Source organism: Dipodomys ordii, unplaced genomic scaffold, assembly GCF_000151885.1.
Source record: "Dipodomys ordii isolate 6190 unplaced genomic scaffold, Dord_2.0 Scaffold7, whole genome shotgun sequence".
Classification (NCBI taxonomy): Eukaryota; Metazoa; Chordata; class Mammalia; order Rodentia; family Heteromyidae; genus Dipodomys; species Dipodomys ordii.
This window is the reverse complement of record NW_012267223.1, coordinates 19,790,098-19,809,139: the sequence shown is the minus strand read 5'-3', so window position 1 is coordinate 19,809,139 and position 19,042 is coordinate 19,790,098. Positions and strand designations below refer to the sequence as shown.

Sequence of the window (19,042 nt, the reverse complement as noted above, 5' to 3'; positions counted from 1 at the left end):
AGGAAAGGGGGAGGGGGAGGAAGAGGAGGGACAGTGTCAAGGCCCTGAGTTCAAGCCCAGGACGGGCACAAAAAGAGATCAGAGCCAATATTCTTTCCATTCAGTAGTTGGCTGTATCACCAGAGACATTCTCAATGATTTTTTTCTCTGTTTTTCTTTTTTTTTTTTTCCCATCATGGGCCTGGGCACTGTCTCTGAGCTTTTTCACTCAAGGCTAGTGTTCTACTGTTTTCAACTGCTTCTGTTTTACTAGTGGTTACGTGGAGATAAGAGTCTTATAGACTTGCCTGCCCAAGCTAGCTTTGAACCACCATCTCACATCTCAACCTTCTGAGTAGTTAGGATTACAGGCATGAGCCACTGGTGCCCAGCTCCAATAGCTATATTTTTACATAGACCAGGTCCCACTGTTCTGTCTGTCTTAAGCCAGGAGCTTATGACACTTCCATTTGGGAGCCTATTGGGAAGAGGGTAGCAAATGAACATAGAACTGCAAGGCTTTCAGCAATCAACATGGCCTTGCCAGCTCTGTGTCCCTATTCATTGTTCCCAGAAGGGTTCCCTTTCTGCAAGCAGGCAGGCTGGCTGCTTCCCAGCTCTCTCCCCACTCAGCCCAAAGGAAGGTTGGAAAGCTTCTCGTCTAGGCAGCGTCAGCTTAGGGCTTCTCTGTTCCACACTTCTTTTGCTGTGATTAGTTCATGACTTGGGTAGAGTGAGCATGATTAATAGCTGAGCTCTCTGTGTGTGTGTGTGTGTGTGTGTGTGTGTGTACATACCACAAGCAAGTGTGAAAATCCCCTTCAGAGAGATCATCAGAGCCCTGGTTTCTTGACATGTCTCTCCCCTCTACTAATTGATGGAAACCAGAAAATGACAAGATGTTGAAAAGTGGAGGGGGAAGGAGTTGTTGCCACAGAGACAGTGGAGAAATGGCATGCCTATGTGCCCCACACTACAGTCATCATGCTGAAGTTTGCCAAGACTGCAACATAGTCTAGCACCCAAGGACAGATATCCACCTTGGCATCCAATACTAAACCCCTAACTGCTAATTCACTGTCCTAGAGGCCAAGTGCAGATGGACATAGATCTCCAGAGTGTGGACATCAATCAGTGTGCAAGTGGCCCAGGCTGGTACTCCAACACACACCTGTGTGATCTCAACAGCACCCAGGTAAGGATGAAAAAGATGAGGGACCACTAGATTCTGCTTTCTCTCCTCCTCTCCTATCTCCCATGTGCAGCCGACAAACCTACGTCAGCATCTTAGGGCTTTGAGGGTATCCCCAGGGATCGGCAGAGGTGACACGCCAGGCTTTTTAGAAATGATGGCCCTCACAGCTCACTCTATACTTCCTGCTCCCACCCCAAAACAACTACCTCTTCCATCCCTTTGGAGTCTCAGAGTGCCCGCATTTGCTCTCTGTTCTGCTATTCAGTGCTCCTGGATCCTATATCCTCTGTAAATCGTCTCCTTTCCTTCCCCTGCACCTGCACATGCTTCATGCTAACACAGCTCTAGGCTTTTTATGGCCTGCAAATGATACTCCATCATTGTATTAGTTGAAATAAATGGTGTTGGCTGTTGTAATCTAGAAAGCGTCTAACCAAAGAAGAAACTTTTTCCCCTTTTTATACTTAGTTTATACACACACACACACACACACACACACACACACACACACACACACACATATATATAAATCCAGCCCACAATAATCCTCTGCAGAATTGGACTTGGGGTAAGAACAAGGTACATAATACACAGCTTTGCTTTCACTGCCAGGGCAGGAGCGAGATGGTAATGAATGCAACTCTCCCAGTAGGAGCAGGGCAGAGTTTACTGCCCAGCCGTACTTAACATTCATGGGGGTGAAGGGGTTATAGGAGTCTGTGATGTGCTGATGGTTTTGCCAGGAGCATGATCCCAGGGTAGCAAGACATTCATCAAGAAAAATGGTGCCTCCAGCCATAGCTGTTATACTGTGATCATGGCTATATGGGCCTTCTCTACTTTGTTTTCTCCTCCACAAAGCATGTATTCTTCACACTCATCATGAACACCATCATGGCTGTGAAGCCCAGCACTTAGCAATGCCACCTTTTGGGCCTAAGTGGCCAGCATGGCCATCAATTCCAGGAGGGAGGCCTGGGTGGGACGGGAGTGCAGGAGACCCAGGTGTGGGCTCATAAGACCAGTTCCAGTCCAGCCCTATGGCTTAGCCCCAAGGTATTTATCTCTCCTAGCTCCCAAGGAACCTCAGGGAATCTGGCTGTGACTCCCCAACCCTGCCTTCTCCACAAAGAAGGAAGTTGAAGAGGTCTGGACTAGTGCATACCATGACTACATGCAGACAGAATTGGAGCCAGGATGTGGGTTCATTAGGATGATGGATAACACTGGCTGGTACTTCCACAAGCCCAATACTGGGAGATTGGAAGGCCAGGGAACCTGGCCACTCCATGATGACTCTGACTGCATGTACTCACAAGCTGAACTGAGGTCAGGGAGGACCCTGAAGCCGCAGTTTACTGTGCTCAGCATAACTGCACATACAGGTGGCCGCTACTCTTCAGGATACATATGTTTGGAGCTAATATGTTCAGAAATAGAGAAGAGATTCCCACTACCCATTGTTGAGTTTGATGGGGGAGGGAGGTGTGCACTTGCACACATGCATGCACATGCACATACGCACACACACATGTACTGGGGACTGAACCCAGAGCCTTTTATGTCTAAGCTTGCACTCAGTTCTTCCCCAACCCCCACCAGTACTGGGGTTTGAGCTCAGGGTTTGGTGCATACTAGATGGGCACTCCACAGCTGAGTCACACCTCCAAGCGGTTTTGGTTTTTTCAAGGTTTTTTTGGTTTTTGTTTTGTTTTGGTCGTGGGGCTTAAACTCTGGGCCTGGGCACTGTCCCTGAGCCTTTCAGCTCAAAGCAGGTGTTTTACTACTTGAACCACAGCACCACTTCCAGTTTTCTGGTGAATTGGAGATAAGAGTCTCTTGGACTTCCCTTGTCTGGGCTGCCTTTGAACCGCAATCCTCAGATCTCAGCCTCCTGAGTAGCTAGGATTATAGGCGTGAGCCACTGGTATCCGGCTTCCAAGCATTTTTTACACTAGTTTTTCTTGAGGGAGGATCTTGCTTTCTTCCCTGTCTTGCCCTTGGAACTCCATACCCACCTATCTTTAGGTTTCCTGTTGTAGATAGGATAACAGGCATGTGCCACTGCATCTCCAGAACTTTTCTGCCTGGGCTGGCCTCAAACTGTGATCCTTCCAATCACAGCCTCCCAAGGAGCCAAGATTACATATGTGAGTTCTTGTCTCTCTGTTCACTTTTTTTAATCTAGTCACATTTACTTCACTGGGTACACAGTGAGGAGCAGAGCATATCCAAAAGTAGTCCTGGCAAGAGGAGAAGCTGATTTCCTAATAGCAAGTTTCCTAACTCCCCAGGTGAGTCAGGGGCTAGATATAGAATCTCCCCAGGTGAACTCCATCTTGTGATCTACTGGTGTCTGTTCCAAATCCCTCCTCACCACAGATCTGACTCAGCAGACTCTGAGGCCTGCTCAGTCCCTTGCTGGGAAAATATCAATGGGCAGAGGTGGAATAAAGGGCTGACCTAGGCATCCCAGCAGCCTGGAATTAGCCTGGCATTAGGGCCAGGGAAAGCAGTCCTGTACCAGAGACAGATGCCTCCTGATAGAGGAAGTTGTTCCTCTGCAGGAGCCTTTTCAACCCACCTGTGTGCCAAAGAGGGCAAGTGATGGGGCCCCTTTGAAGCAGAATGCACACATAAAGTGTGCCACAGAGCTGACCTCTCCCTGCTCTCACCTCCCCTAGTCTCTTGCCCCAGCAACAGCTCAGCGCAGGGAAATGAGACATAAGGCTCTTGTTACTGCATCTCACCAAAAGGGTGACCTATCCTGTACTCTGTCTCTTTGAAAAGAGGCTTACAATAGGCATAGAACTTCCATAAAGGGAAAGCACTATGGAGGCTACTGATGGGAGTCCCTAGTGTAAACCCGTAAGTCATATGTAAGATACTATGTGTGACCTCCAACTTCTGAGAAGGAAAGCTCTTCCAGAGAAAGGCCCTATATAAATACAAGTTGTTGTCAGGCACTGGTGGCTCACATCTGTAATCCTAACTATTCAGGAGGTTGAGATCTGAAGATTGTGGTTCAAAGCTAGCCTGGGAAGGAAAGTCCCTGAGACTCCTATCTCCAATTAACCACCAGAAAACCAGAAGTGAAGCTGTGGTAGAGCACTATAGCCTTGAGAAGAAAAAGTGATATAGTGCTAATCTTGAGCAAAAAAAGCTCAAACATGGTGCCCAGGTCCTGAGTTCAAGCCCCATGGCTGGAAAAAAAAATGTTGTTTGTCATCCCCACAGTGTGTCCCCCTGGAGAGTCAGGGTTTTGTCCTTGGCCGCTACCTCTGCCACTGCCGACCTGGATTCTACGGGGCAAGCAGCTCTGGGGGTAAGTGAGTGGACAAAAGGTCAGGCAGGTATGTTACAGGCTAGGCTGGCTGGGAAGGAAGACCTGTAGAAGGAAGGCAGGTGGGGGAAAGCCCTGGGAGGAAACAGTAGAGTGGGGGGCGGGGGGAGGGGGAGGTGGCAAGGACAGAAGATCAAAAGAAGCAGAAGAGGCCAAGGGAAGTCTGCCTTCAGAGAAGAAACCCAAACATAAGAGATGATACAAGTTGGCTATCCAGTGAACCCTAACCTGGCATCACGACTTCCTGCCACCCTGCCCTCCCCTGAGCATTTGTGCTCAAGGCTAGTGCTCTGCCACTTTGAGCCACAGTGCCATTTCCAGCTTTTTGGTAGTTAACTAGAGATAAGAGTTTCATGAGCTTTCCTGCCTAGGCTAGCTTTGAACCACAATCTTCAGATCATCAGCTTCCTAAGTAGCTAGGATTACAGACACAGGCTGCCGGCATCTGGCTAGGTGCCTCTTCTTAATGCTCCTCTTGTTCTTCGTAGGGTTAGAGAGTGCTACGCAGACAACCAGGCAATTGGGGTCCCCACAGAGCAACTCAGGAAAGCTACTGCGATGCCAGCCATGTTCTGAGGGCTGCACCAGCTGCATGGACGCAACACCATGCCTAGCGGAAGAAGCCCCGGCACTGAGGGCGGCAGTGCTGGCCTGCCAGGCCTGCTTCATGTTGGCCGTCTTCTTGAGCATGCTGGTTTCCTACCGCTGCCGCTGGAGCAAGGCAAGGAGGTCCCACATCCCACCCTGACCACACACACCCTACCCATCTCCACTAGAAACCTGTCTTGATTCTAAATCTATGTGACTTTAGACAGTGACCTGTCCCCCTTAGATCTGTTTCCTGACCTGACCAGCAAAATGAAGGCTTTAGACTTAAGGCAACAAATGCTAGTTGAAGGTCAACTCTAAACAAAACACTGCAGAAACGCGATGCAGGAGCAAGCAATTTGGTTCCCGGAGCTCTCAGCCTAATGGAAGAAGCACACGTGTAACTAAAATAACAGCACAAAGCTGGGTGCTGGTGATTCACGCCGCTAAGCTTCGCTATTCAGGAAGCTGAGATTTGAAGATTGCAGTTCAAAGACAGCCAGGCAGGAAAGTCCATGAGATTCTTATCTCCAATTAACCACCAGAAAACTGGAAGTGGAGCTGTGACTCAAAGTGGTAGACTGCTAGGTAACCTTGAGCAAAAAGATCTCAGGGACAGCACCTAGGCCCTGAGTTCAAGCCCCATGACCAACAAAAAATAAAATAAAATGGCAGCAGAGGGAGACAGGCACAAGGATGGAGGTGGCTGTCAGTTGCTATGGAAGCTCAGGCAAGGGACCCAGTTATCCAGCTTGAGAGGCCACTGGAGGAACACTCTGGAAAAAGTGACAATTGAGCCAGGTTTGATATTAACTGGATGCTTCTGGGGCAGATAGGAGCATCCTATTTAGGCCAGGTACAATCTGCCCCAAAGCTTGGAGCAAGAATAGAGATCCTTTCTAGACTCTTATCTAAGACCAAGACATGAGCCTGCAAGAGAGCCATGTAAAACCTTGTCCTTAGCCATGTTTAGAGCCAGTACAGCTAAAGCCTGGTGTGGGAGTGAAGGAGTGGGCGGTGAGTAGAGGATGGAACTAGTGTTAGAGGCTGAAGCCCAGAGTGATCCTCTTAAACAGTCCCTAGACCCTCCAACACCATCATCCAGGCTCAACTCCCCCCCATGGCCCTGCTCACCTGCCTCTCTCTTTCTGGGCTCACAGAGGATCCGAGCATCTGGAGTTGTCCTGCTGGAAGCCATCCTTTTTGGATCCTTGCTTCTCTACTTTCCTGTGAGTCTGTGGCTAGCAGTTGGTCCCACTTTCTGGGATGTCTGGAAATGGCTAGGGGAATTGATCATGTGTGTAGTGTGGGCTTAGCACAGAGTATAAGGGTAGTGGTGAGCAGCTCTTTCTGTCACCTTCCCACCAGGTCTTCATTCTGTACTTCAAGCCCAGTGTATTCCGCTGCATTGCTCTCCGCTGGGTCCGGCTACTGGGTTTTGCCATCGTCTATGGGACCGTCATATTAAAGCTTTATAGGTAGGGCCTAGATCAGGCCTTGATAACTCATTGCTCACCCTACGTCACCCAACTCATACAATGGAGTTTTTCAAGGCCAGATCCTTACCAGCTCCATTTCCCTGTGCTCCCAAGCCTGTCCCGAGACTTAGCCTTCCCTTCCATGTAACTTTTCGGGGACAGTGAACAATGGGAGGGCCAGGTCAGGTAAATGCAAGCGAGGGGCCAGCTCGGCCCTCCCAAGCTTCTGTGTACACTCTACCCCTTGCAGAGTACTACAGCTGTTTTTGTCTCGAACTGCCCAGAGGGGGCCACACCTGAGCAGTGGACAGCTACTGCGCCGCCTGGGGCTGCTCCTATTGCTTGTGCTGGGCTTCCTGTGTGTGTGGACGGCGGGTGTCCTGGAGCGAGGCACCCAGCACATACCTCTGGTGACCCGAGGCCACACTCCTACCGGCCGACACTTCTACCTCTGTCATCATGACCGCTGGGATTACATTATGGTTGTGGGTGAGCCATTTCCTCTGAGCCCAGCCTCCCTCTGCCCTCTTACCCCCCACCCCCACCCCCAGAACCTCCAGGGACCTTTTTGCTGCTTCTCCTGTCTTGTTTCCATACTCTGCAGTATGTCCTGCAGAAAGGAAAAAGGCAGGCTGCTAAGGTGGTGTTTGTATTCCATCTGTCTATCTGTCTCTCCCTTTCTTCCTCCCAACACACACACACACACACACACACACACACACACACACACACACACACAGCTGAGATCCTTCTGCTATGCTGGGGCAGCTTCCTGTGCTACACCACCAGGGCTGTCCCTTCAGCCTTCCATGAGCCACGCTACATGGGCATCGCACTGCACAACGAGCTGCTGCTCTCTGCTGCCTTCCACACGGCCAGGTAAGGATGAGTCCATCTGCCCCTCCTCCTTGGCTGCTGAGGTATAGTGGTGGTGCAAGGCAGGTCATGGGGTGGGTCTTCTCACCCTGACATTACTTCTCCTCTCCCAGGTGAGGCAGGCTGTCCCAGGACCCATTTGACAACACTACTAGGCCTTTCTGTAGGACAAAGAGGAGCCCCATTCATACTCCACCCCCACCCCATGTCTCAGCTGTGTGAGGAGGTCCTAAGCTACCAGAAGAGGAAGTGTGCCCTACTTCTAATTCCTCTCCCACTCCTAAGCCACCCCCTTAGCATCCCCAACATACCTCTTCCCATTTTTCTTTCACTTCTCCCTAACTTCTTCTGCATACTTTAGCCATTCAGGCAACAGGCCTGTGTGTGTTCATGTGAACTGGGTCCTAGGGTAGAGGCAGAATCTATCTACAGAGCTATCCAAGCAAAGTGCTGAATACAATTCTGTTCTGTAAGCTAGGCAGTCAGAGAAAATGAGGTGGAGTAATCTGGGAGGACTTCTTGGAGGTGGGCCTTGCAGTTGTATCCACATCTACAGGAGGGCAAGAAGAGTGCTCTTTTTAGCTGGGCACCTGTGGCTCACATCTATAATCCCAGGTACTCAGGAGACTGAGATCTGAGGTTCGAAGCCACAGAGAAGATAAATCTGATAGACATGTGTAACCAATTAATCTCCAGCAAAAAGCTGGAACTGGCTAGGTGCCAGTGGCTCCCGCTGTAATCCTAGCTACTCAGGAGGCTGAGATCTGAGGATCGTGGCTCAAAGCCAGCTCAGGCAGGAAAGTCCATGAGACTCTCATCTCCATTTAACCACCAGGAGACTGGAAGTAGAGCTATGGCTCAAAGTGGTAGGATGCTAGCCTTGACTGACAGAAAAAGAAAAAGAAAGCTGGAACCAGAGATGTGGCTCAAAGTACCAGTGTGAGTGAAAAAGCTGGAAAAGCAAGACCCTGTTCTTTCTCCTTCTCTCTCTCGATCTCTTTATCTGTCTCTTACACACACACACACACACACACGAGTACCCCCTCCTTGCCCAGCTCAGAGGTGGGTTGTGAGAATCAATGATGTAAGGTGGGAAGGCTGCTTCCATCTACACTATCAATAATCTCCATCCCTTCTGGCTTTCAGGTTTGTGCTGGTTCCCTCCCTGAACCCAGACTGGACCCTCCTCCTCTTCTTCTTCCACACCCACAGCACAGTCACTGCCACACTGGCTCTGATCTTCATCCCTAAGGTGAGGCCTTTGATTTTCTTGCATGAGGCAAGCCTCAGCCCCTTGGTAAGAGCATAGTGGATCTGTCATCGCCACAGCACCTTCTCTAGGTCAGGGCAAAGAGGAGACAGTGCTGAGGATGAAAGTTCTGAGCACCCGGGGCTAGGACTTCAGTTGGGGAAGGAAGTTGCTCCCTGTTTCCCAATGAGGGAGATAGTGCTTGTTCTTTAAACACAGCTGATGGAATTCTGAAACTCTTCTCAGAAGCAGTTACAAAGAGATAGGTTGGAGAGCTGATGGCCATCTATGACTAGGAACTGTAGGGGCAGGAGGGTAGCATAGACTCAGTCTCTAAACGAGGGAAGAAGGAAGGGAAATGAAATTCTACAGACCTCTGGAATTCCAAATCAGAAAAAGAGTGAAGACTCAGAAAGTACATGCACTTCATAAATAAGGCAAGTGAGAATAAGGGTCGGCAGGAAGACACGATGACTCAGTGGGTCTTCCTCCCTGCTGTACACATTCTAGTTCCAGAAGCCAGGAGCACCTCCCCGGGAAGAGATCTTGGATGAGGTATACGAGGATGAGCTGGACCTTCAGCGCTCGGGATCCTACCTTAACAGTAGCATTGCCTCAGCCTGGAGTGAGCGCAGTCTGGACCCAGGGGACATCCGGGTAGGTGCTACCTCCTCCCCAACTCCTTTGATACCAGTTTTTACGGATTGAGTAGAGGGAGCAAGCACGCTGCTCTCCCTCCAGTATTCCCTCCCTGCAAGACTAACCCACCCTTTGCTACCACTTCCCTCAAATGACTCACCTGAGTAATCATGGGAGGAGATGGACTACTCAAGTGAAAAGGCCTCAAAAGGCCAAAGCCCAGACTCCAGAGGTCCAGGGCATATGGCAATTTAAAGACATAGTCAAAAGTGGATACTTAAATGCTTTGGGCCTGCATCATGAGGGACAGACTAAGAAACCCCCTGGTCTTCAGCAAAGTGAGACAGTTGTTGATCTTAAGGCCACCTATTGAACTGGACAGTTCAGTGAATGGCCACTAGGATTTCCACCAGAAGTTCCTTTCCCTGCATCTGAAAAGCTGTGAAGCAAGGAAATCCTCCCCAAACTTGCACTTAGAAGGATATTATGCCACCTCTTGTTTTCCTACCCAAGATCATCTATAGACACAGGAACCTTAAGGAAAGACAGTAAGAAATTAGGATAGCTGCAGGACTCCTGGGTTTTATAAAACCTAGGCATAGAAGCCATCTTGGGAAGCCATTTGTTCATCCCCTTCAACTCAACTGGGGCCCTTAGACCCTGAGTTGACCACAGCTTGGCAAAGGAGTTGCCCACATGCCCCAGCCCTTCCTTATCCCAGCTGCCTCTGCCCATTTTCCCATGTCCTCTTCACCCTTTGAGTTCTGCTTGCCTTCTGTTCCCTTTATAGAAAACGCAGAGAGGTGGAGAAAATAGCTTTGAAGTATACATGGCTCAGCAGTTGAGACTTATTTCCTGTCTCTCATGCTGGTGATTTTCCACAGTGCCCCCAGAGAAGGAAGGCATTCTAGATCTTGCATCCAGCTTGGAACCAGGTTGACACTGTTTTTGCAGGAATAGAGTGGTAAATTCTGAGTTTTAGAAGCCAGGAAAGAATAGAACATGGTGGGCTGGGAAGGTGGCTCAGTGGTAGAGTGTTTGCCTCCAATGCATGAAGCCCTGGGTTCCATTCCTCAGCACCACATAAGCAGAAAAAGCCAGAAGTAGTGCTGTGGCTCAAGTGGTAGGGCACTAGCCTTTAGCTGAAGAGCTGAGGGACAGCGTCCAGGCCCAGAGTTCAGGCCCCACAACTGACATACATACATACATACATAAATAAATATTTAAAAAAAAGAATAGAACTTGGTGGGAAAGAGCTCCCCAGAGAAAAATGATCTAAACAAGACCTGAAGGAGAGACCAGCACAGCCAGGGCCTAGCAGATCTCAGCTGTCCCCCTTAACCACAGTTCTGCTCTCTTCATCTCTCCTTGCCCTGTAGGACGAGTTGAAGAAGCTGTATGCCCAGCTAGAGGTCCGTAAGACCAAGGAAATGGCCGCTAATAATCCTCACCTGCCTAAGAAGCGGGGCAGCTCACGCCAAGGGCTGGGCCGCTCCTTCATGAGGTACCTGGCTGAGTTCCCCGAGTCCCTGACCCGGCAGCACTCTCGGGACTCGGGCTCCCCAGGCCGCAGCAGCCTGCCTGGCTCCTCTCGCCGCCGGCTCCTCAGCTCCAGCATCCAGGAAGCAGAAGGGGCCCCAGCCCTGCACAAATCCTGCAGCACCTATGACCAGGGGGAGCAAGACTCACCGCTCCTGAACTCCCTACTGAGAAGGAATCTGTCCAAGAAAGCTTCTCATGTGGAAAGCCAAGAGTCTGTGGATGGGCCCCCTGCTTTGGGTTTCAGGTCAGCCAGCGCTCACAACTTAACAGTGGGAGAGAGACTCCCCAGAGCCCGGCCTATGTCTCTGCAGAAGTCACTCAGTGTGGTGACGGGCTCCAGGGAAAAGGCCCTGCTGGTGGCCAGCCAGGCCTACCTGGAGGAGTCCTATCGGCAGGCGAAGGAGAGAGAGGAACGAAAGAAGGCTGAGTTGACCATTGCAAGCCCAGTGCGGAGGCCATCAGCTAGGAGGCTGGAGCGGGCTCCTGGGGCCCCCCTGTCAGCCCCACCTTCTCCTGCCAAGAGCAGCAGTATAGACAGCTCGCATATGTCTGGGAGGTTTCGTGAGGAAGCTGGGAGAAAGCTACCTCACCCACCTATCAGGCACCAGGTCTCCACACCCATCTTGGCTCTGTCTGGAGCCTGTCTTGGAGAGCCAAGGATGCTTTCTCCCACCTCGACCCTGGCTCCAGCTCTGATGCCAGCTCTGGCCCCAACTCCAACCCCTGTCCTTGCTCCTGTCCCAGTTCTGGCCCCCACCCCTACCCCTGTCCTTGCTCCTGTCCCAGTGGTCCCACAAAGCCCCAGCTTGCTCACCTACATCTGTCCCTGGGAGAATGCAGAACTGCCAGTCAAGAAAGAAAATGTGGCCCAGGAAAATCCCCCAGGGTCAGAGCGAGGTGGCCACTCGTCTGCTCCAGCTCGAGCCAAGCTCTGGAGGGCCCTGTCTGTTGCAGTAGATAAAAAGGGTGCTGGGGAGAATGAGATTGACACAGAGGATGGGCGTTTCCAGGGGGAAGCTGACGTGGAGGAAGACAGGCCCAAGATCTCTAAATCCCATAGCCTCAAGACCCCTGTGCAGCAGGGTTCCATGCGCAGCCTGGGCCTGGCTATCAAAGCTCTGACCCGTTCTCGGAGCACATACCGAGAGAAAGAAGGTGGGGAGGGCAGTCCTGAGAAGAAGGACAGGCCTACGGGAGCAGGCATGGGGGTTTCTCTCCGATCTCCCCGCTTAGGCCGGCCCAAGGGAGTGAGCAAACAGGCTGCACTTGCCCCGTGCGATGATGAGGAGTCCCTCCAGAACCAACAGAACGTTCACACCAGCAGAATGCTGCAAGTCTGTCACCAGGAGGGCAGCAGAGAACAAGAGGACAGAGGCAGGACAGCCCAGGGCCTAGGGGAGCAGAAGGTGGAGAGAGCAAGTAAAACAGGACTTGCCACACTGAAGCAAATTTGGGGGGACAAACATGCTGAACAAACAAAGGAAGCCATTGTGGGATGCCAAGAGCTACCCAAAGCTGGCCTCCAGTCCCTGGGCAGTGCTGATGGCAAGGTGGCAGAGGTATGCCCCTGGGAAGTCACTGAGTCAGAAACATGCCAGCCAGATAGTAATGACAAAACTAAAATCTGCCCCTGGGAGGAGGGTGAAGGAGGCCCTGAGAGGAAGGCATCAAGACAAGATCTAGGTGACTCCCAAGACAAGATGGGGAAGGCTCCAGAAAAATCAGAGCCCAGAGGAGTGGTTGTCATTGCTCGGAAAAAGCCAGAGAGGCTGGTCAGGGGCCAGGAGGCAGTGTGTCCCTGGGAGAGTGCTGACCCTGGAGGTGCCTCCCATCCATCAGCTCCTCAGGACTCTGACAGGATGCAGGGCAGGTCTGGGGAAGTAGGCAGTGTGGAGACAAGAGCAGAGAAACATCAGGGAGAAGCCCCAGGTCCAGGGGCTTGTTCACCTAACACTACCAAGGCAGAGCTGTGTCCCCCAGAGGTGAGGGATGGGCAGGGAGGGACACTAACCCAGAGAGTAAAGGAGCTCCCCCAGGAAAGGCAGAAAGCCCCCAAGAAAGCAACCTTCTGGAGTGAGCAGAAACTGGCTGGGAACTTGGAGTCTCTCTGTCCATGGGAGAGTACAGATTTTCGGGGGCCCATGGCAGTGTCACTTCCGGCCTCTGGAAGCCCAGGGCAGTCGGGAAGTTGGGGCAGTGGCATTGTGGAAGTGTGTCCGTGGGAAGCAGGAGAGATGCCTGCTAACAGGAAAGCAGAGGTCTGTCCCTGGGATACAGGTGATGAGCGAAGAGAGGAGGAAACACTGAATCCAGGGGCAAGTGGAGAATGTCTTCTTCATAAAGATAACACTTCCAGGAAGGGGATCTTAGGAGAGGTGGAGGAGAAAATTGTGGAAGTAGTACCAACAGGAAATCAACAGCAGGAGTCAGTGCTCAAGCCAGAGAAAAAGGAAGCAACACCTGCCACAGCAGAAATCGGTCCCTGGGAGGTAGAGGATGCGACAGAGAACTGGACATTGAGACAGACACCAAAAGGAGGAGTCTCTCCAATGGACAAGGAGAAAATGCCTGGAAAAACAGGAATTGAAGATGTAACAGCATGGAAAAAGTCTGAGGAACAGAACCAAAAGCAGCAAACAGTCTGCCCCTGGGAGAGTGTGGCTTCTGGCAGCTTTCCTACACAAGACACAGAGAGGCCAGGCAGCATGGGAAGCAAAGCCACTGAGATCTGCCCATGGGATATAGAGGATACCTGGACAGCTGAGAAAGCAAAGATCTGTCCCTGGGAGGTGGATGCTGGAGTAGCAGAGGAAAAGACTTTGGGAGATGAGGCTATTAGGAAATCTCCAAATGACACACAAGAAACAGATTCTGGACCCAGTCAGACAGCAGTTCCTGCTCCAAAGAAGCCAGAGAGACCAGCTCTGAAGCAGGAAGTGGTCTGTTCCGGGGAGAGCTTGAGTCCTGGGGGCTTCTCTCAGCATCCAGATACTCCTCACACGGATAGACCAAAACCTGAGCTGCAGGAACTGGCACATGTGAGCTGCAAGCCAGTGGACGTGTGTCCCTGGGAAGTGGAGGAAGCTCCCACCAGTGAAAAAGTCAAGATCTGCCCCTGGGAGACAAATGAAGGAGCTACAAAGAAAGAACTAGAGCAAGAGATGAATGATAAAATGCTAGAGAACAGGGAGCTCACATCCCAGGGAGGAGGTATATCAAAACAGGAGGCAAAACTCCAAGCGCAGAAAGCTATTTGTCCTTGGGAGGACACAGATTTGAGCGAGCCATCTGCTCAGACCCCTAAGGGCTCAGTCTTGCCCAGTAGCACTGGCAACCAATTGGGAGAGGGACATTCCTCAAAAGTGAGTGACAAAGTAACAGAGAAGAGGGATCTGAGACAAGACCCAAAGACAGGCTCCCTCCCAGAGCACGTGACTCCAGGAAAAGCTCCAGCTTTGACGGCAGAAGTTGTTACTCAAGATGGGGGAAAGACAAGCAACAATGAGCTTCAATCTGTCTGTCCATGGGAGAGTATGGTAACAGCGGGATCTTCCTCCCAGCCAGCCAGTCAGTGCCCTGACCAGCCTACAGTCAGTACCCAGAACCTGGTCACTACTGGGAGCGGGGTTGCTGAGGTGTGTCCATGGGATGTTCCTGTCCTAGATACATATAAACCTAACAGTAGCACCAAGGCTGAGATCTGTCCCTGGGAGGTGACTGAGCAAATATCTGAGAAAAGAGCCTCGAAACAAGATAGAAAGGAGGAAGTGCAAGAGACGGAAAAAGCCCTGGAAAAGCCTGAGCGCAAAGGTGTGGCAGTTCAGAAAATGACAGAGATGGCCCACCCCGGGAAGCAGGAGGCTGTGTGTTCTGGGGAGAGTCAAGACCAGGGGAGTCTGTCAAGTACTTCTAGTAGAAGCAAAGGCAGTTCTGAGACTGCAGGCTGCATGGGGGCTAGCATGGCCGAAGTATGTCCGTGGGAAGCAGAAGAAGTTCCCTCTGCCAGGAAAGCAGACATCTGCCCTTGGGAGGTAAATACAGGAGCAGCAGAAGGAGAAAGAGAAGAAGGAGAAGGAGAAGGGGGACCGAGACAGGACAGAGGATCACAAGGGCAAGGAGAGGAAGGATCCAGAGGGGCTGAATGCTCCCCCAAAGCAGCAGCAAAACTTAGCAGTGAGTCAGTGACAGTGTGCTCCCGGGAAAGCACAGGATCAGGCATCCAGCAAGAGGCTCTGGACACTGACAACGAAGCCAAGGTCAGCCCTGATGGAGCAAGCAGCATGAGGAGAATAGCAGAGCTGTGTCAATGGGAAGTCACAGACCCAGAAGGAAATAAAATAAAGGGCACCATGGCAGACATCTGTCCTTGGGAAGTAACTAGAGCCCCATCAGAGGAATCTGGCTTCCTGGCTTTAACAGCAACTGCAACAGAGAATGTCTGTCCATCCTCTGAACAATCATTATGCCTTTTAGTTCACCGACCTCTGGATAGCTTCTTTCCAGACTTCAAGAGCTCTCACCCTGAGGCAAGCGAGCCATGGAGTACCTTTACTCCAGAAGGTGTCATTGAACTACAAGGACCTTCAGGGCGTGGGTCAAGGACCAACTTAGCCCCAAATTCAAGTCTCCAAGAAGCTGAGGGTCAGAAGTCTTCCCACTTAACCGAAGATCAAGGACAAGTAGCTTCTCAAGCTCAAGATGAAGAACTTGGTCCTCCGCCCACCTACCCTTGGGACTGAGAGCAATAACTCTATCATATGAGGTCAAACACAGAGCTAACTGAAGCCATGTTCTAGTGTTCCCAAATCAAGACACGTGGCAAACTATGCAAGAAGGGAAAAGCATGGATTCCAAGGGAAGTCCCACCTTCTCTTTATTTGTTTTTCTTCTGGCCTGCAGAAACAAATCCTAGACCTCCTGCTTCTAAAGAATCTTCCCACTTATCAAGAGTACTTGACACAAGGGCTCAGGATATGGCTCAAGTGGTAGAGGACATATCTAGACAGCATGAGGCCATGAGTTCAAACGCCAGCACTACCAAAACCAAAACAACACACAGAAATACAAGAAACCACGTAACAGAAAACAACACAACTCTTGACTCAACTCTTCTCTGAAGTCTATCAAAGAACTACTTTTTTTTTTCTGGTGCCGATACTGGGGCTTGAACTCAGGGCCTAGCACTGTCCCTGAGCTTTGAGCCATTTCCAGCTTTTTGGTAGTTAATTGGAGATAAGGGTCTCACAGACTTTCCTAACCAGGCTGGCTTTGAACCATGGTCCTTAAATCTCAGCCTCCTGAGTAACTAGGATTATGGGCATGAGCTACCTATATCTAGCAAAACTACTTGTTAAGAAGAAACTAAACTAGACTAGAGGCTATAAGGTTACTATATGAAGCTAGCCATGTAATTCAAATGTAAAAGTAGAGAGAAAACTAAAAAGACTCAAAATAGATGTCCGCAAAACCTTTCAGGACCTTAACTTTTTGACTGAACCTCCCATTTCAGCTTTATTGCTCCTCATATCTGCCCTGCTTGCCTGATGAAGTAGAGATAACTGGATACTTTGACATCACGATTGCATCTGGAATCCAAAGTGACATTAGAGACAGAGAAGGAAAAGCAATTTCTTCAGGTCCTCCCCCACGCTGGGCAAAGAAGAGCTCTTCCTTCCAGGTGTCCTCAGTATGCCTCTTGCTAGCTTTTTAATGCAATCTCCCTCTCTTCCCACCCCAGCTCTGACCAGTCTCCAGAGCTGATCTTTCTTGTTCATTCTCTTCCTCCTAGCCTTTCAGTGCTGTCAGCAACAGGACCCCTCTTTTACCAATGCAATAGCCCAGGGGAATCTCTTGCAAGAGCCACTCCAACGTTCTTGCTTGGTAACAAGAGTCCACATAAGTCTCCTTCCCAGAGGCGTCAGAGAAAGGAGATCCTGTTTATAGTCAGCAGTCCAACTACTGCTGCCTTAAGAAAGAGTAACACTCTGGGCAGGTTAGAAGCCAGAAGGCTGGAAAGGCCTAGTATAAATACAAAGCCTTCTTTCTTAGGGAGCTTTCTTAGTTTGGCTCTCTTTTCAACCATCAGTTCAGTCTACTCTGCTTAAGCAGTGCTAGATAGCAGAATGCTGAGATCAGATGACCCCAGAGAGAAATGAGGAAGGAATAAAGCATACAAAGAAGTCCTAGGGTTTGGGAGAGTTGAAGTGTGGGGTGAAAACAGGCAAGCTAATGTGGCAGAGCTGAGAGGGGCAGTAGAAATAGCTCACTATGGGTATGGATGTCATTAATGGAGAGAAGGAAAAAAAAGCCTAAATATCCAGTAAGCAAACAGAGTTTGCAATGTGAATACTCTGTGCCCCATTTCCAAAAAGGCGAAGAGGAATGGAGTAAACTACTCTCTTTTGAGGGCCAGATGTCCTCATTCCCACGCTGAACATTCCAGCTTACCTTTAGGCTTTTTAGCACCAACTGAAATATATTGTTCAAGGCTCTGACTACTTAACCCCATAGCTTCTGAGTCTAACTGTACTAACTGTGCACCCTGGGAAAATCCCACTGGATTGGTCTATCTGAAAAGAGCAAAGTTGCCCCTCCATTCCCTGCTGTGCAATAAGCCATGAGGGGAAAGAATAAAAGAATGCTTTATTTTTTTTTCCTTCTCAATCTTTGCCTTTGGCTCTAGTTTATTCATAATGATGATTTTCTTTTTCAACACAGGAGCAGCAAATAGATAAGAGAGAACAGCGCCTGCTCGAAAGCTCAGGATAATCCCACTGCATGCAGCCTTAGGACTCCAGGTAGTCTGGCTAATTCTCTGCCCAGAACTGTAGTTGACATTGCAGATGCCTTCTGCCAACCCTTCACATCTGGGACCATTTGATCCCATGGGGAAATGAAAATTGCACTTATCTCCTGGTTCCCTGGCGGCCACTGCTTAGCTGCTATTTAGGATTATCTAGAGACCCCTGAGATAGATCCAGGGGAATGGGATGAAATAGCTTATTTGAAGCAGTTTTAATGCATTCAAGAGAAATCAATGAAATGTTTGCCCACTAAGTGTGCTCTTTTTATTTGCCTCCCTCACCCTGTGAGCATAACCTCCCCCGACCCCTCCACACTGGCTGTGGATGCTGCTCAAAGCACTACTCATTTTACCTTAATCCATAGCTCAGGCAAATAGGATCTGACTGACCAAACTTCACTTGGGTTTTAGTGCTATAAACTGATGTACATTTTAAGCCAAGAGGGTTAAGACTAAGTGTCATGATGAGAGTAGTTGAACTAGCCCACCAGTGCTGTCACTTTTTTTTTTTTTTTTTGGTAATAGTACCAGGGTATTTTTGCTCACTGGTAGAATTCTACCACTTGAGCTATGCCTCCAGTACATTTTTGCTGGTTAATTGGAAACTTTTCTGGCTGGATTTGAACTGCCATTCTCAAGTCTTAGCTTGAGGACCTAGAATTACACACACGAACCACCACCTGACTGGTGCTGTCACTTCTGTAGCATAAACATATGTCTCTATTTCCATAATTCATACTCAATAGATGTTACAAGAGCACTTTTTTTTTGTCAGTCAGGGGGCTTGAACTCAGGGTCAGGATGCTGTACAAGCTTTTTTGTTCAAGGCTGGCACTCTATCACTTTAAGCCACAGCTCCACTTCCAGTTTTCTGGTTCATTGGAGATAGGAGTCTCACATACTTTCTTGTCCAGGCTGGCTTTGAACCATGATCTCAGATCTCAGCCTCTTGAGTAGCCAGGATTACAGGCGTGAGCCACCAACTCCCTGCTAAAGCACCCATTTTCTCTAGTCAGTTCTCATCTATTCGCTGCTTTACTGAAATCTTAGCTTCAGAGAGAATAAAGGCATAGGTTACTTATTCTTGACCTGATTCAAGGTTCTTTGCACTCTACTCTCAAGACAATGTCAGAAAAGATTATTCCTCATTTTAAATGATACCTTAAAAGAAATGTTCTTAAAATTCCTTATACATGGGGCTGGGAAGTTGGCTCAGTGGTAGAGCGCTTGCCTTGCATGCCTGAGGGCCTGAGTTCAATTCCTCAGCACCACATAAGCAAAAAGAAAAAAGCCGGAAGTGGCGCTGTGGCTCAAGTGGTAGAGCGCTCGCCTTGAGCTGAAGAGCTGAGGG

General features: G+C 49.8%; 2 protein-coding genes across 2 annotated transcripts in view; one reads left to right on the top strand and one right to left on the bottom strand.

Annotated features, from left to right (window-relative positions):
• Positions 1–15,628, top strand: part of Gpr179 (G protein-coupled receptor 179) — a 17,311-nt gene extending 1,683 nt beyond the window's left edge. The window contains exons 2-12 of the mRNA XM_013037081.1: positions 1,066–1,174; positions 4,412–4,499; positions 5,006–5,238; positions 6,266–6,334; positions 6,474–6,583; positions 6,834–7,072; positions 7,324–7,462; positions 8,606–8,711; positions 9,219–9,365; positions 10,727–14,935; positions 14,984–15,628. Coding sequence (XP_012892535.1) covers positions 1,066–1,174; positions 4,412–4,499; positions 5,006–5,238; positions 6,266–6,334; positions 6,474–6,583; positions 6,834–7,072; positions 7,324–7,462; positions 8,606–8,711; positions 9,219–9,365; positions 10,727–14,935; positions 14,984–15,628 — 6,094 coding nt within the window. The remainder of the gene's footprint in view (positions 1–1,065; positions 1,175–4,411; positions 4,500–5,005; positions 5,239–6,265; positions 6,335–6,473; positions 6,584–6,833; positions 7,073–7,323; positions 7,463–8,605; positions 8,712–9,218; positions 9,366–10,726; positions 14,936–14,983) is intronic.
• A 36-nt stretch (positions 15,629–15,664) lies between these two features.
• Mrpl45 (mitochondrial ribosomal protein L45) overlaps positions 15,665–19,042 on the bottom strand; it is an 18,438-nt gene continuing 15,060 nt past the window's right edge. Inside the window, exon 7 of the mRNA XM_013037071.1 lies at positions 15,665–15,712. Coding sequence (XP_012892525.1) covers positions 15,665–15,712 — 48 coding nt within the window. The remainder of the gene's footprint in view (positions 15,713–19,042) is intronic.